The sequence below is a fragment of the Felis catus genome, chromosome C1 (genome assembly GCF_018350175.1).
Source record: "Felis catus isolate Fca126 chromosome C1, F.catus_Fca126_mat1.0, whole genome shotgun sequence".
NCBI lineage: Eukaryota > Metazoa > Chordata > Mammalia > Carnivora > Felidae > Felis > Felis catus.
In genome coordinates this window covers 65,278,967-65,294,249 of record NC_058375.1, presented here as the reverse complement: position 1 = coordinate 65,294,249, position 15,283 = coordinate 65,278,967, and the positions used below count along the sequence as shown (strand labels likewise).

The window sequence follows — 15,283 nt, the reverse complement described above, 5'->3', positions numbered from 1 at the left end:
CTGGTTTCTGAAGAACTCACAGATACCTCATTTGAGGATAGCAAAGCAAGTTGTCATAATGTAGAGGAGAAATCTGAGACACAGCAACTAAATTACTTGCCTAAGGTCACAAAATCAACTAAAATGTAGAGACAGATTTTTTTCAATATTCTATTCATTCAGCAAATATCTAGAACGCTAAGACTAGACATTAGGGACAGGTCAATGGTAGAGGTAGACAAAGTCCTCCCTCTCCAGTTTACATTCTAAAGGAAAAGAGACAATAAACAAGTAAACATGTGTGTGTATATATATATATATATATATATACACGTTTATATATATATATTCACACTTATTTATATATAATTTTTATATATATAATTCACACTTATTTATATATAATTTTTAGAAAGAGAGTGCAAGTGAGGGAGAGGGGCTGGGGGGGGAAGAGAGAGAGAGAGAGAGAGAGAGAGAGAGAGAGAGACAGAGAGAGAGACAGAGAGAGAAGTAATAGGATAGTGATTGCAGAATGGCACAACTAGAGGTCAGAGAGGGCCTAAGGAAGTGACATCTGAACTGAGCCTTGAATGACGAGGACAGATTATCCATGTGAAAGTCTATGAGAGCATCCACACCAGGCAGAAAAAAAAGGAATCCTAAAGGCAGGAATGATCTTGGACAGCAAGGTAGATGAAGTGGAATAAAAGGGAGGAATGTTTAGAGACAGTGGCCTGATTATATGGAGCCTGTACACTATTCCAGGGTATAGGATTTAAAGTGCAATAGGAAGGGGTGCCTCAGTGGCTCAGTCATTGGGCGTCCAACTCTGGATTTCAGCTTGGGTCATGATTTCGTGATTCATGGGTTCAGACCCCGCATCAGGCTCTGCGCTGACAGTGAGGGGCTTGCTTGGGATTCTCTCTCCATCTCTCTCTGCCCCTCCCCTTCATGTGCGCACATGCACTCTCTTTAAAAGGCAAAAAAATAATAATAAAGTGCAATAGGAACACAAAGGTGAGATGACCTGATTTATGTTATAAAGGAATCATTCAAGGAGCACCTGGGTGGCTCAATCGGTTGAGTGTCTAACTTTGGCTCAGGTCATGATCTCAGTTTGTGGGTTCAAGCCCTGCATCGGGCTCTGTGCTGACAGCTTAGAGCCTGGAGCCTCCTTCAGATTGTGTCTCCTTCTCTCTCTGCCCCCTCCCCCACTCATTCTCTCTCTCTAAAATAAAAAGTTTTTTAATTAAAAAAGATTTAAAGACATTATTCAAGCTGCTAAACAATTGCAACACAATTATCAAGTAGAGGCTTGAGCTTCAAAAATATTGGAAATGGCTGCTTGTTACTTTTGAGAACTTACACATATATTACATACTTTTCTGTATGAAATTTCGTAATATTAAAGAGCAAACTGTAGACATGTAAGGGTAGAAGCAGAAAAACCAACCAGAATACTATAACAGTCCAGGATGGAGGTGATGGTAACTTGGGAGCGGAAATGGAAATTAACAGAATTTGGAATATACCTCAAAAGTATGATAAATAGGTCTTCCCAATGGAGAGGCAGGCACAGGAATGAAGGCTGACTAGTGATTCTCAATGTGAGATGATTTTGCCTATCTGGAGACATTTTTGACTTTCACAACTGAGTGTGTGTGTGTTTGTGGCTGGGGGTGGGGGGGTGTTACTGGCATCTATGGGTAGAGGCTAAGGCTGCTAAACATATTACACTAGATAGTAGTATTACAAAATATAGAGTTATCTGATCAAACAGTCTAAATGGTATTGAAGTTAAGATATCCCTATCTAAACTGATTTCAACTGGGTCCCATCCTAGAATACCCATTCTTCCAGGAGAGTCTACAAATAAACTAGAAATGGAGGCCCTTATTTTCAATATTTAGAGACAGCTAATACTGTCTGAAATAAAGTTTATTTGAGGGTAAATTATATCACTCTGTGGTTACATTACATTGATCAGGATGGAATAGGTCTAATTAATATGAAGAAATCAATTGAGTAATAAATGCCATTTGTTGGATCTTTTTCAAAACAACTGTAAAAATTTTGTTTAGCAATACCACCCAACAACGCTTTTACAGTCTTTTTTTTTCGTTATACTTAAATCTGTAGTCCAATACATTCACTGCTTTTCCAAATAGAAATCCCACCCACCAACCCAAATCTAAAAGGATAGTTATGAACACTGAAAAAGATAATCAAAACTGTATAACTCGTTAAGATGATAAGAAAAGCTTCATTGGAGGAAAATGATGCCACAATTGTAGCTATATGCATATAACTGTCTAATGATCCGACTTATTTGGGGCCTTGAACAAGTGCACACATTAGTTATCAGTAAGACAGCAGCACACATTTCTCCCAGTTACTCTTAAGACTAGCAATGGGGAAAGTACTCTTTTAGACCTAATTCACAAAACACAAAATGCCAAGTTGATAAAGTTCATTTTACCTAGGTCTTTGTTCTCCAAAAATAAAAGAATTCGGGGGAAAAAACCATTTCGGTCGACTCCTAAATAAGATTCCCGATCATCCCCATGAATCTGAAACTACTACTAATAATATTGCAGTAAATTACATGCCATCTTATGTCGGGAAGGCCTGAAGTTACCTGATAATTGGGAACAGATAACAAAATATACACACTTAAAAAGCTATCTAGTCCAGGGATGACAATTCAGAACATTACATGTGGGTTCTTACCGGTAGGGGATGGGGCAAACTATTGTTAGAAGAATTTGATGTTGTTCTTATAAGATGATCTCAATAAAACTGATCCCGGACACATACAATACTAGATTACTAAGTGTGGTTACAACAGAATTTTAGGAGCAGTCACATTTTTTAAAGGTAAAGAATAGGGCAGTCATAACTTCAAAGCTTCATCCACATTATTTACACAAGATGTCGAAATCAGCTCAAGAATTAAAAGGTCTCCAGCCTAAATTGATCCCCACTTGTGATAAAGCTAAAAGATCTGGCAATCTAGAAGTAAAATACAGGGACACTTTACTACCCTGAAAATCATGCCGAGATCCCGCTAGGCCGGGCGGACGTTTTCGGGAACATCTCCGCGTGGCGTCCCAGGCACGCTTCTCCCAGGCGCACTCCTGGTTGCGGCGCTCTCGAGATACTGTGGCGTCGTCCTAACGCCCGTCGACGTCACCCACTTTCCCATGGATACACGGAAGGACCCTTGGAGGAAAATTCACCCACACTCCCTCCCCGAGGCGGCAACCAATAGAAAGCAACTACTCCTTTTCTTCAGGTTTTCAGAAACTCCAGCCTACCGGGGTCGCAGCGCCACTCTTACCCACCACCCCGGAAGTACAACCACACAGTCTCAACACGCGAATGCGCGTAGAGGAGGCGCCAAAAATAAACTTCACTCTCGCGATATCGTGAACACACTTCTCGCGACATCTCTCTGCTTCACCTTGTTTTTTTCAACCCCACCCCCACAGCAGCGCGTCGCTTCAAAACATCGCGAGATTTTCTCCTTTCAGTCTCCGCCCCTTTACGGCACGATGGTCGCACAAGAATGTGATACAGCCTCGACGGCCGCCATTTTCTTTCTTTCTTAGCAGTTGGCTGAGGGAACATCTCTGCGAAGAAGCGGCAGCGGCCTCTGTAGCGTAGACATGGCAGACTACTCAACAGTGCCTCCACCTTCCTCTGGCTCAGCTGGTGGTGGAGGCGGCGGCGGTGGTGGTGGAGGAGTTAACGATGCTTTCAAAGATGCGCTGCAGAGAGCACGGCAGGTAAGTCTGGACCGTGCGGCGGGATTCCGAACGCTCACGGTAATTGGCCGCTGGCTGAGTAGGCCGCTACTTCTTCGCGCATGAGGAAGAGGAAAGAAGTGCCCTTCCGGGCTCTGAAATGTGAGGAGACTCAGGGTTCCCATGTTGGTAATACAGTTTAGAGGCTGGAACTCGATTTTGTGTTTCTTAGTGTTTAAGCCATTTAGAACCCCAACGCGTTAGGCATAGATGGCTTTAGGTCTTTCGCTTCTGCGGCAGTCGCGCTTCCTTCTCCGAGGAGTTAGCTTGGCATTTCCTTTCTCTCAGAATGAACATCCTCCACCATGGGATAAAGCGCGCGTAGTTTTACACAATAGTATGGAAGGTTCTGGTAATGAGTTTGAGAGAGGACTAGGGTTTGTCCTCAAGAGCCATAGTAAGGAAGGGTTATGTCAGTAAAGCAGTTTTCACAGCTTCCAGTTCATCCGAGCTCTCTCGAAATTAATTTTTCGCTTTCATTCACTTTAACATCTACAAGGAAGAGGCTTCAGAGAATACTAGTATCCCAGGTTGGAATCCTTCCTCAGAGCAGGATTTACGTGTCAGTGTTCTACCAGTCCTTCCCCCTTATTTCTCAAAATGGCTTCAGGCCCATTATACCCGAAGTTTCAGTTTGAATCTGCCTCTCTGTTCAGAGTCGTAAACTGACCACACTTCTTTGTATTACGTAGGTGCGTACATTTGCCCTCAAGGCAGTTCTTTCCCAAATGAAAGCTGTTAAAAAAAAAAAAATTACTCCAGGAAATGTAAAGACTTATTAGTTTGAACTTTACCTTTATTAGGTAGTCCCTTAACATAATTATAACTTAAAATGTTATGATGTTGGTATGTGTTTGTATGTAAGCAAAATCTTATCCTCGTTATGACATGCGTATTAGGTGCTAGACGTTTTTAGATTAGAGTTTAAAGCGAACGCTAATCAGATACTAATATTGTGCTGTGTTTTGTTTGCATTAAGGAGTTCACTTCGTTAACCTTTTTCATCCTCCACTTTCACTAAAGGATCATTTGAGTCAAACTGCATAAAATCTGCAATAATATAATAATAAGCTCTTTTTTAAGTAATGTGAACACGTTATAAATAAAAATTTACCTATACTGGTTTATAATCAGAAATATTCGACAGTCAACAAAAAGTTACCGTTAATGCTAATTCTGTAGTTTCTTTACTTGAATTCTATTACTTCTGAACATTTTTAGAATAGCGACTGAAACATTTTTTAAATGACACTCTTATTGGAGTTTTATTAGATTGGATTAGAAGATTCACCTAATTTTACTTAACCAGTGTATTGAATTAATTTGTGCCACACACTACTTAGATACTAGAGGGTTTTTTTACTGTATGAATTGGAGTTCTGCCTTCTAGGAAGTGTTGATACAGTCAAGGAACCAAATGCAAATGAATAGTAGTGTTTGTTAATGCTTTCAGAGAGGAGTAGACAAAAATGGGCACCGTTAATTTATCCACTTGTTCTGTAAACATTTATAGAGTTCCTGCTGAGTCAGGCACTGTACACAACACCAAAGAGTGGGGTGCCTAACTGCCAAAGTAAAGGACTGATATTTTAAGCAAGACGTTAAAGAATGTGTGAGAGTTTGATCAGTGGAGAAAAGAAGCAGCGTGTGCAAAGGTATGGGAGTTTTTGGAATAACAAGAACCCATGAAGGAAGTCACTGGAGGATAATGTTGGTTGGGGGAAAGAGGGTGGAAATCAGGTGAGTACAGGTGGATACAACTTCTGAAAGACTTTGGGTTGCCATGCTTTAATTAAAAATTGGCTAATCTGTAATTTCGTGATTAAGTTAGACTGCTTTTTTAAATACAGAAATTGTCCTCAAACTATGGATTTCTTATACTCTCTTTTTATGCCAGCAGGTCAGCTGCCTCAATGTCCTTGCTGTAATATGATTCTTTACAGATGTCTTCTTGTAATAATTCGATTTTTTTCTTTACAGAACTGACCTTAAACCTGAGATTCCCAAATTTAGCTTTTGAGTTGAATTTCCCCTTCTGATTACATTTGAAGATGTCTTTGTATGTCCATTGTAGCTGTTTGTCTGATTATATAAATGGAATACAGGGAGGAGTACTTGGACTGAAGGAACAAGTTTAGGTTAACATCTGAACTACTTTTTTATTTATATGAAAAGCATCCTGGATTATATTCCCAAAATCCCCATCTAACCTTAGATTTCTTTGTCTGGCATAGTGTGCCATGTTCTTGGAAGGACCAGGAGATACAAGGATAGCTTCTTGCCCTCAGAGAGCTGTGTACTAGTGGGGATGTTGTTGACATTTTTAATCGGACAGGTCTTTGTTAATGCAGGACAAGTGAAGAGGATCCCTGGTCCCTACCTAGCTCGTTTTGCCATCTGGTAGTTTAGACCAAGCTGCCCAATCGTTTTTCCAGAGAATCCTGATGGCTTATTTTTTAATGTGAAATTTGCAGATTTTTAAGATACTCTCTTAGCTAACGTCAGCAGAGGAGCACCAGATTGCTTTTCTAGTTTAGGGTTTCTAACCTGTATACTTGAGAGATTTATATTTGTGTATTTTAAGCTATAACTCCAGAGGGTGAGGTTGGGATTCTTTGGTTAGGATTTTGGTGACCACATTAAATAATCAGTTCTGTCTCTGAAACACTGGGAAATCAAAATGTATCTCTCTACCTTTTTTTCCCCCCTTTGAGGTTATGTGAAGATAGAAGTGAATCAGACTGGCACAAAATGAGTGGTAGATCTCAAGTTAAGGTTATCAGCTCTGGTGCCCTCACTTCTAAACAGCTGTTAGTCTTTAAGTACTCAGTTATTCTTGAAATCTCTTTCTTGATGATTGTAAAAGTGATTCAGATTGCATTATGTTGTTTGAATACAATGAAAATTCTACAAAACAGAATTGTTGACTTTTCAGTTACCATTAATCTCAACTGAAAACTAGCACTTTAGGGGCATTTGGGTGGCTCAGTCGGTTAAACGTTGAACTCTTGGTTTTGACTGGTGAGTTCAAGCCCCGCATCGGGCTCTGCACTGACAGCATGGAGCCTGCTTGGTTTTGTCTCTCTCTCTCTCTGCGCCTCCCCTGCTCACTCTGTCTCAAAAATAAAATAAACATTAAGAAGGAGGGAAGGAAGGAAACCAGTACTTGCATATTGGGTGTTTTGTTTTTTATAAGTGACAGGATAGCAAAGCTTGATGATTAAAAATATTCTTGTGTTGTAGGGAGAGGACCATGTTGTGTCATTAAAAATGGTAGTATTTTTACTGAGAGCTTTTCTGTAATGTCTTTGTATTGTTTCTGAATTTTTGAGATGGTGTAACATTTTGAGTGAACAAGGTATCATTTTTCCATTTTCATTTGGATAGTTTTAGAACTATTCAGTGAATAATAGGGAGGTAGAAGTTCTTAGGGAGTTTAAGAAGTACTACTCTGCAAACTTCTGCAGCATTTACAAAAGCTAACTGCAGAAGATTGCTGATTACTTCTCTGTTCTTACAGAGATTTATCAGAAAGTATCACAGCTTAAACCATTTTCCTATCATCAGTAGTACTTAACAGTAGTTACAGTCTTCTCTCGGCCTGAAATACTGTAGTGCTCATCTGCCACAGAAGTGTATTTTAAGTTCCTAAGGAACAATTCAGATGTTAAGCTTTTAAAACTTAAGGGTAGAAAAGCAGTTGTTTTTAAATGTGGTGAAGAAGCTTTTCAGAAAAAGAAATAAGATTTTAATTAGATACTCAAAGACAAGGAACAGGCTTTTGAGAAAGTGAAAGGATGATTAAGGAAGGTTAGATTGACCAAAGCCTTTTTTATTTTATTTCAGAGTTTTTGTTTATTTATTTATTTATTTATTTATTTTGAGTAATCTCTACCCAATGTGGGGCTCGAACTCATGACCCTGAGGTCAAGAGCCCCATTGCTTTTCTGACTGAGCCAGCCAGGCAAACCACAAAGCCTTTCTTAAATTAAGAATTTTAATATTTAGTTCTGATATGCTTTGAGTTAGTGTTTGCATTTACAGCTGAGGAAAAGGGAAATCTAGAAACCCTAGGAAGTACAGTTGGCATATGGTAACTGACAACATATATTAGACTCAAGTGATAAGTAAGTGGATTTTAAGACTCAAGTCGTTGAATATAGTTTCCTAAGTGTAATGAAGCAGTTGGGTTTTTCATTTCATATCAGTCTCTTTGGGGGAATTCTAGACACCAGAAGTTTGGTTTTTCTGTGCAATTTTTTTTATCATGGAAAATTTCAAACATACTTGAAATTAACAGATTAATATAATGAACTCCAATGAGCCTGTCACTCATTTTCAGTGGCACCCCTTATTGTAATTAATTAATTAGCATGGAGCTATATAGAAATCATCGGGAATCTCCACCATTGACTGTGTAATCTAAGTTCTCGAGATTTTTTCAACTGTAAAATGGATCTCTACCTAAGTATCCGTACCTCATAGTGTTGTGATGATTCAGTGACAAAATGAATATAAAACATCGTGTGGAATTTGACTTACTGCTGACACTCAGAAACTAATATTAGTTTCATTTCCCCTTTCATAGAAAAATGGAGTCGATATCCACTGGTTGTGTCCTATTTGTGACTTGAAGCTAGTGTGTCTCATGTGATGTTTACTTAAGTGCAAGCAATTATTTGCCCCATTCTTCAAGATTGAAATGATTTATGGTTCTGTAGCTGAGACTTTTCTTACAGGTACAGCTTTCCAGGCTTTTCCCCACGCCCTGTTTCTACAGAACAAGATTGTCTGATAGAAATACAATGCAAGTCACATACTTTATTTAATCCAACGTACCCAAAATATTACCATTTTAGCATGTGTCTAATTTTTTATTTTTTAAAAAAAAATTTTTTTTAACGTTTATTTATTTTTGAGACAGAGACAGAGCATGAACGGGGGAGGGTCAGAAAGAGGGAGACACAGAATCTGAAACAGGCTCCAGGCTCTGAGCTGTCAGCACAGAGCCCGACGCGGGGCTTGAACTCACGGACCGTGAGATCATGACCTGAGCCGAAGCCGGCGGCTTAACCGACTGAGCCACCCAGGCGACCCATAATTTTTTAAAAAATTAAGATGCTTCGGTTCTTTATGTTTGTTTCAAGTTTTCAGTATCCATTATGTATTTAACATTTAAATACATTTCAATTTGGACTAGCCACTTTTTAAGTACTCAATAACCATATGTAGCTACTAGCATTTACCTTATTGGGCAACACAGCTTTGAAGTCCCATAAGGTGTTCACATTCTCTGTGCCCACAGCATGCTTTTTGAAGAGTCATGGGAGAGAGCCATGGAGAAGAATTAAGACCTAGATTTTCCTCAAAGCTATTTATTTGGTCATTGGATTCTGGAGATTGCTGATTGATTACTTCTTTGTTCTTACAGAGATTTATCAGAAGCTTAATTCCAGATGATGATTATTTGTTAACTCATTGAGGTTATTAAATGTATTAATACATTGATCTGTAATTTTAATTTCTTTTTCAAATTAATTTACTTATGTGTTAGATATTTAGCATATATGTGTAGTAGGAAATTTATGAAGAAATTTGGCACTGAGTGGTGTATAGTAGTTACAGTGTTATTCTTAATGATGGTGTGCTTTTGTTTTTTAAGATTGCAGCAAAAATTGGAGGTGATGCTGGTACATCACTGAATTCAAATGACTATGGTTATGGGGGACAAAAAAGACCTTTGGAAGACGGAGGTAAGTTGTAGTCATAAGTATTTTAATTGTTTTACACACAGTTTAGTTGAAGGCGGTTTTTGATATTTTTTGCATGTTCTTTATTGAAACATTACTTTTATAATAAGGTTCCTAAAATTGTAAGGTTTATATTGGCCTCAGAAGGAAAGGGGGGAAAAGACCTTAGACAAGGTAGGTAAAATTTTGAGCTAATCAGCAAGTTTTGTCTTAGTAGAAAACAACGTTTTCTTTTTTTTAGGATTGTGCCAGATTGACAGTTTGCACAGACAACTTGTTAACATACTGAAAAGAACAAAAATATAAAATGTTTAGAAGACATTTCACTGGGTTTTTTTCTTCATACGTGAATTAATCTTTATATGCTATGTTTTCATTATTTTACTATTTCAGATTTCACTTTAAAGGTTGATGTTGCTATAGCTTGCTACTCTAGTGTGTTGCAGGTTATACCTTTTTTTTTATGTTACTTTTTTTGTTTCAGTACCTTGTTTTGTGTTTCAGGTTTAACTCAAAATGTGGCTTAAAACAGTAGATTTACAGTGCTTTGTTTTTTTTTTTTTTTAAACATAATTGTTGAAGCTTCTGAACTTAGAAGTCTGCAAGTATTTTTTTGTTTTAGATTTGATATATGAATTTTGATACATTTTCTTTTTGCCATTTTATTTATTTAACTTTTTTCTTTTTTAAGGAGGATTCTGAATGAGCCTATAGAATGTATTTGTAGCTTTTGACCAGGTGTACTTGGTTTTCTTTTATTTAAGTGTCTTTCACATTTATAGTGAGGTTTTGATATACAAAAAAATGAGCTAATGATGCTTCAGATGTTGTATGTAATGTATTCTTTTTATTTTATGTGTAGATGGCTCTTGGACAAGTCCGAGCAGTACAACACACTGGGAGGGAATGCCCTCTCCTTTTAAAGGCAGGAATTTTTATTTATTACCTGTGTTTAGTATGTAAACGTGAAATAAACCAGTGGATTCTTAAATGGACACAAATATTTCTTGGATTATGTGTCTGAATTTTTGCTGCACAACATTCTGATGTTTAAACATTTAAGTTTGAAGGGGGGAGGAAAATGTAGTACTTTCAGATGTAGGTTGTCTATTCTAAGGTATGCATTGTATTCATCTGTGTAAAGGATGTAGATGAAGGTAGTCATGTAGTTGCTTTGAGTTTTTCTGCTGAAGTTTATGCCGTGAAATGTTTGGTTAGGAGCAATAGAATAGTTTAGATTGAGATTGCCTTGTAATGTGATTTTTTTTTTTATTTATTTTGCATAGCCTTGTGGTCACTGTCAGATACACTCAACTTTTGATATGTCAAATTTTCACGTTCTGATAGGTTCTGTTTTTCTTCCAGTCTTCAGTTCCTACAGTGGGAAGCATCATTAGCCTTTAGCATGTGATATTTTGCTAGTAATGGACCTAAGTACTTTGTCTTGTATCATTCTAAAGTGCTTAACATACATTAAGGTCAGTGATTTGATACAATCAAAAAGAATTTTTTTTTAATGTCTGTGCATCTTTTAAACATGAAAAGAATTAAAGAAATGTAATGTTTCTTTTGATTATTAAGAGTCTGGGATAAGTATTGGCACTTTTTGGTTCAAATGATAATTACCCTCAGCTATTTCAATAAGTGTTTACATTGATATTTATTCTTACTTGGGCACGGGTTAGCTAAGTCTTGTATTTGTACTTACTGGCAAAAAGTTAAAAAGCTTTTAATTTTGCAGATCAACCAGATGCTAAGAAAGTTGCTCCTCAAAATGACTGTAAGTATTTTAAATTGGGTCAAAAGCTAAAGTAACTGGAATTTAATACGAGGGTTTTGTTCCTGTTTTTTGTTGCGTATCTTTGGAGTTAGTGTAAGGCCGTGAATAGCTTTGTAAATATGTATTTCATGTCTTTATAATCTCCCACTTCAATTATGGCCGGGTATATATTAATAATATTTGGTTGCTAAATTGTTTTTGTATTCAGTTTATTTTATAATTCCATTTTTAACTTAAGCTTGCACCCCTTGAGAAAGGACGGTTTTTTTCCTATGTCGTTGCTGATGATCTCTGCCATTACAGTGACTTTCTTGACCACTGTCAATGTTGATTTAAGTATTCTGCATAAAATTTTACTCTCTTAAAGATACTGTGTGTATTGAGGAAAGATTTTAGAATTGTTGGATATAATTGTATTAAATATGTGGGAAACTTAGTTTTCATTTTATTTTTATTTGATTTTTTGGTAGCTTTTGGAACACAGTTGCCACCGATGCATCAGCAGCAAAGGTATAGTGAAATGCTTTTCCAAGAGTTCTTTGCAAATTTTAGTTTAACTGTTGGTGAAAACACAACCAAGTTAGTGTATAACGAGTATGTGTCTGCATTTTATTTTGCGTATAAGAATTCATTTCCCCCCATTTAAGAAGGTGATACAGAAGGATAATTTTACCTTTTGAGTGAGATACATTTATAATTTGGAAGGATGGGTGGAATTAGCCATATTTTAGACGAACTAAAGTGAATAGTCACTAAGATAACATTACCTGAACTCCACCCTAACTCCTTTGTAGTTCATGCCTTTAGACTGTTCATCTACCATACCTTCTGACTTGATGTGTCGATTCTGACTTGAACTACTCAAGCTGTATTTTGACTATGAATATGTACCTGAAAACCTAGTTTAAGCCTTTAGACTTCGATTTTTTGTTCGTGGGTTACCTTTTATGTGTAAACAGAGCTGCTTTCTTTGAAGGAAAATGTTAGTTTTTGTTATTTTTTAGCAGGTCTGTAATGACAGAAGAATACAAAGTTCCAGATGGAATGGTTGGATTTAGTAAGTAACCTAATTTTTAAAGCTTTGACAACAATCAAAATATACTCTATAGTCTTTTAGCAACTAATGTTCTTTTTTCTTACCAGTAATTGGCAGAGGAGGTGAACAGATTTCACGCATACAACAAGAATCTGGATGCAAAATACAGATAGCTCCTGGTAATGTTACTCTCTTGCTGTTTTCAAAATGACTAGAAAACTAGCATGTTTTTGTCAGTAGCTAGTGAATGATGCTGTTAATCTTCTCTTGGCCTAAAATTTGTTTGGTGTTGTTTTTAATTGTAGACAGTGGTGGCCTTCCAGAAAGGTCTTGTATGTTAACTGGAACACCTGAATCTGTCCAGTAAGTATGAAATCCTATGCCTGAGGCCAGTGCATCCTTCCTAGCAGAGGATATTGCCCGTACATTTGAACCAACTTTGTTCTGCACTATTAATTTTCCCATTTTCTGGATAATTTCTAACAACATATAAACATGCTTGAAAATTCCTTCATCTTGACAAAAACCGTCCTTGAACCCCACATTTATATTTCTCTGCCTCCTTATACAACAAAACTAAAAAGCGGTAGCTCTATTTTCAGTATCATCTGCCTCTGTTTTCATTTTTTCTTGAACATGTATGAATCAGTTTTATTCCCGTGGTTCCATTGAAATTGTTCTTTCTGAGATCACAAATGGATTCTTTTTCCACCTATCAACATTGTTTGACACAGTGAACAATCTTCCTAGAAATCGCCAGCTCCCTGGCTGCCCTTTCTCAGTCATTCTTGGTTGTCCTGCTTTATATTTCTGACCTTTTGTTGTGAAAGTGCCCCCAAATTCAGTCCTCCTAAAATCTATATGTGCTCCTTAGAGTACTTCATTTACTCATTTAATATATAATTTTAGATATCATAAATTTTATGTACTCTTAAATTTTTAACTTCAGTGTTGCTCTTTTTCTAAATTCTAGATTCCTGTCGAGCTGCTTACTTAGTATCTCTGCTTGAATGTCTACTAGACATCTCAAACATCAGATTGTTATAAAGGGGAAATTGTTTTCCATCCCATTCCCAGCCTGCTTTGTCTTTTACTCCTCTTACTCATCTCAGTGAATGGCAACTCTGTTTTAATACTTTTAATTTTTTCTCATGCCTCAATTTACCCATAAGGAACTCTTGGGTCATTTTTTCTTCATAATTGATTTGGAATCTAGCCTCTTCTTGCCACTTCTATACTGTCACCTTGTCTGTGACATCATTTGCCTATATTTCAATATGTTTCCATTCTTTTTAGCCTTGTTCAGCAGTAGTATATCCTTATGCTAGTATAGCCATAGTGATCTTTTTAAAATGTGAATCAGTTCAGGGGCGCCTGGGTGGCGCAGTCGTTTAAGCGTCCTACTTCAGCCAGGTCACGATCTCGTGGTCCGGGAGTTCGAGCCCCGCGTTGGGCTCTGGGCTGATGGCTCGGAGCCTGGAGCCTGTTTCCGATTCTGTGTCTCCCTCTCTCTCTGCCCCTCCCCTGTTCATGCTCTGTCTCTCTCTGTCCCAAAAATAAATAAACGTTAAAAAAAAAAAATTTAAAAAAAAAAAATGTGAATCAGTTCATATCCCTACTTTACTCAGATCCTCTAATGCTTCACCACTTAGAGTAAAAGTGTTTTTATCAAGGCCTGACTCACTTGGCACCTCATTTCATTTTTTTTTTTTCAACGTTTATTTATTTTTGGGACAGAGAGAGACAGAGCATGAACGGGGGAGGGGCAGAGAGAGAGGGAGACACAGAATCGGAAACAGGCTCCAGGCTCTGAGCCATCAGCCCAGAACCCGACGTGGGGCTCGAACTCACAGACCGCGAGATCGTGACCTGGCTGAAGTCAGACGCTTAACCAACTGCGCCACCCAGGCGCCCCTCATTTCATTTCTTTTAATGTTTATTTACTTTTGAGAGAAAAAGACAGAGGTGTGAGCGGGGGAGGGGCAGTGAGAGGGAGACACAGAATCCGAAGCAGGGTTTGAGCCCCGTGTTGGGCTCTGTGCTGACAGCCCAGATCCTGTGTCTGTCTCCCTCTGTGTCCCTCCCCTGCTCACGCTGTGTCTATCTCTCAAAAATGAATAAATGTTGAAAAAAAATTTTTTTAATAAAAAAATTTTGTTAAATTAGTGTTAAGCCCCCTAAACCTGAATTAGAATGGGAGAAGTACCTGATCATACTATTTCATATTTCTCTGTTTGCGATAAGGTTTTGATTATGCTGTAACTTACTCTTTGACTCTTTATTTGTTAACAGATCAGCAAAACGGTTACTGGACCAGATTGTAGAAAAGGGAAGACCAGCCCCTGGCTTCCACCATGGTGATGGACCAGGAAATGCAGTTCAAGAAATAATGATTCCAGCTAGCAAAGCAGGATTAGTTATTGGAAAGGGGGGAGAAACTATTAAACAACTTCAGGTATTATTATGTTTGTAAAATGACTACTTTTCATCTATTTTGAAGCCTGTTTCCTTCCACTCCCCTTTTGTTAATACTTGTGATTTCTGTAACAGGAGCGGGCTGGAGTTAAAATGGTTATGATTCAAGATGGACCTCAGAACACTGGTGCTGACAAACCTCTTAGGATTACAGGAGACCCATACAAAGTTCAAGTAAACTTAAGTTTATATTTTACAAAGAAGGATTTGGGGGCGGAATGGGCAAAACACGTATGAATAATTACAGTGTTTTGAGACATACTTTCTAAATTGGGTGATTTTTTTCTTCCCCCCTACTTCAGCAAGCCAAGGAAATGGTGTTAGAGTTAATTCGTGATCAAGGTGGTTTCAGAGAAGTTCGAAATGAGTATGGGTCAAGAATAGGTGGAAATGAAGGGATAGATGTAAGTAAAAATACCCATTCACAAATGGTTGTATACTGGTTGATAAATATGTG

General features: G+C 37.7%; 2 protein-coding genes across 25 annotated transcripts in view; one reads left to right on the top strand and one right to left on the bottom strand.

The window, feature by feature from the left end:
- Positions 1-3,156, bottom strand: part of DNAJB4 (DnaJ heat shock protein family (Hsp40) member B4) — a 49,277-nt gene extending 46,121 nt beyond the window's left edge. Inside the window, exon 1 of one of the 2 annotated variants that reach the window (XM_006934864.5) lies at positions 3,023-3,156. The gene's annotated coding sequence lies outside the window, so the exon portion shown is untranslated. The remainder of the gene's footprint in view (positions 1-3,022) is intronic. The other variant, XM_019837286.2, reaches the window with a different exon arrangement.
- A 409-nt stretch (positions 3,157-3,565) lies between these two features.
- FUBP1 (far upstream element binding protein 1) overlaps positions 3,566-15,283 on the top strand; it is a 52,657-nt gene continuing 40,939 nt past the window's right edge. For 13 of the 23 annotated variants that reach the window (XM_045036054.1, XM_045036055.1, XM_045036049.1 and 10 more), the window contains exons 1-11: positions 3,566-3,767; positions 9,448-9,538; positions 10,398-10,460; positions 11,277-11,315; positions 11,786-11,825; positions 12,320-12,372; positions 12,459-12,530; positions 12,657-12,714; positions 14,644-14,806; positions 14,902-15,000; positions 15,129-15,230. In XM_045036054.1, the coding sequence (XP_044891989.1) occupies positions 3,648-3,767; positions 9,448-9,538; positions 10,398-10,460; positions 11,277-11,315; positions 11,786-11,825; positions 12,320-12,372; positions 12,459-12,530; positions 12,657-12,714; positions 14,644-14,806; positions 14,902-15,000; positions 15,129-15,230 (900 nt within the window). In that variant the 5' untranslated portion in view covers positions 3,566-3,647. The remainder of the gene's footprint in view (positions 3,768-9,447; positions 9,539-10,397; positions 10,461-11,276; positions 11,316-11,785; positions 11,826-12,319; positions 12,373-12,458; positions 12,531-12,656; positions 12,715-14,643; positions 14,807-14,901; positions 15,001-15,128; positions 15,231-15,283) is intronic. The other 10 variants (XM_045036059.1, XM_045036060.1, XM_045036057.1 and 7 more) reach the window with 3 other exon arrangements.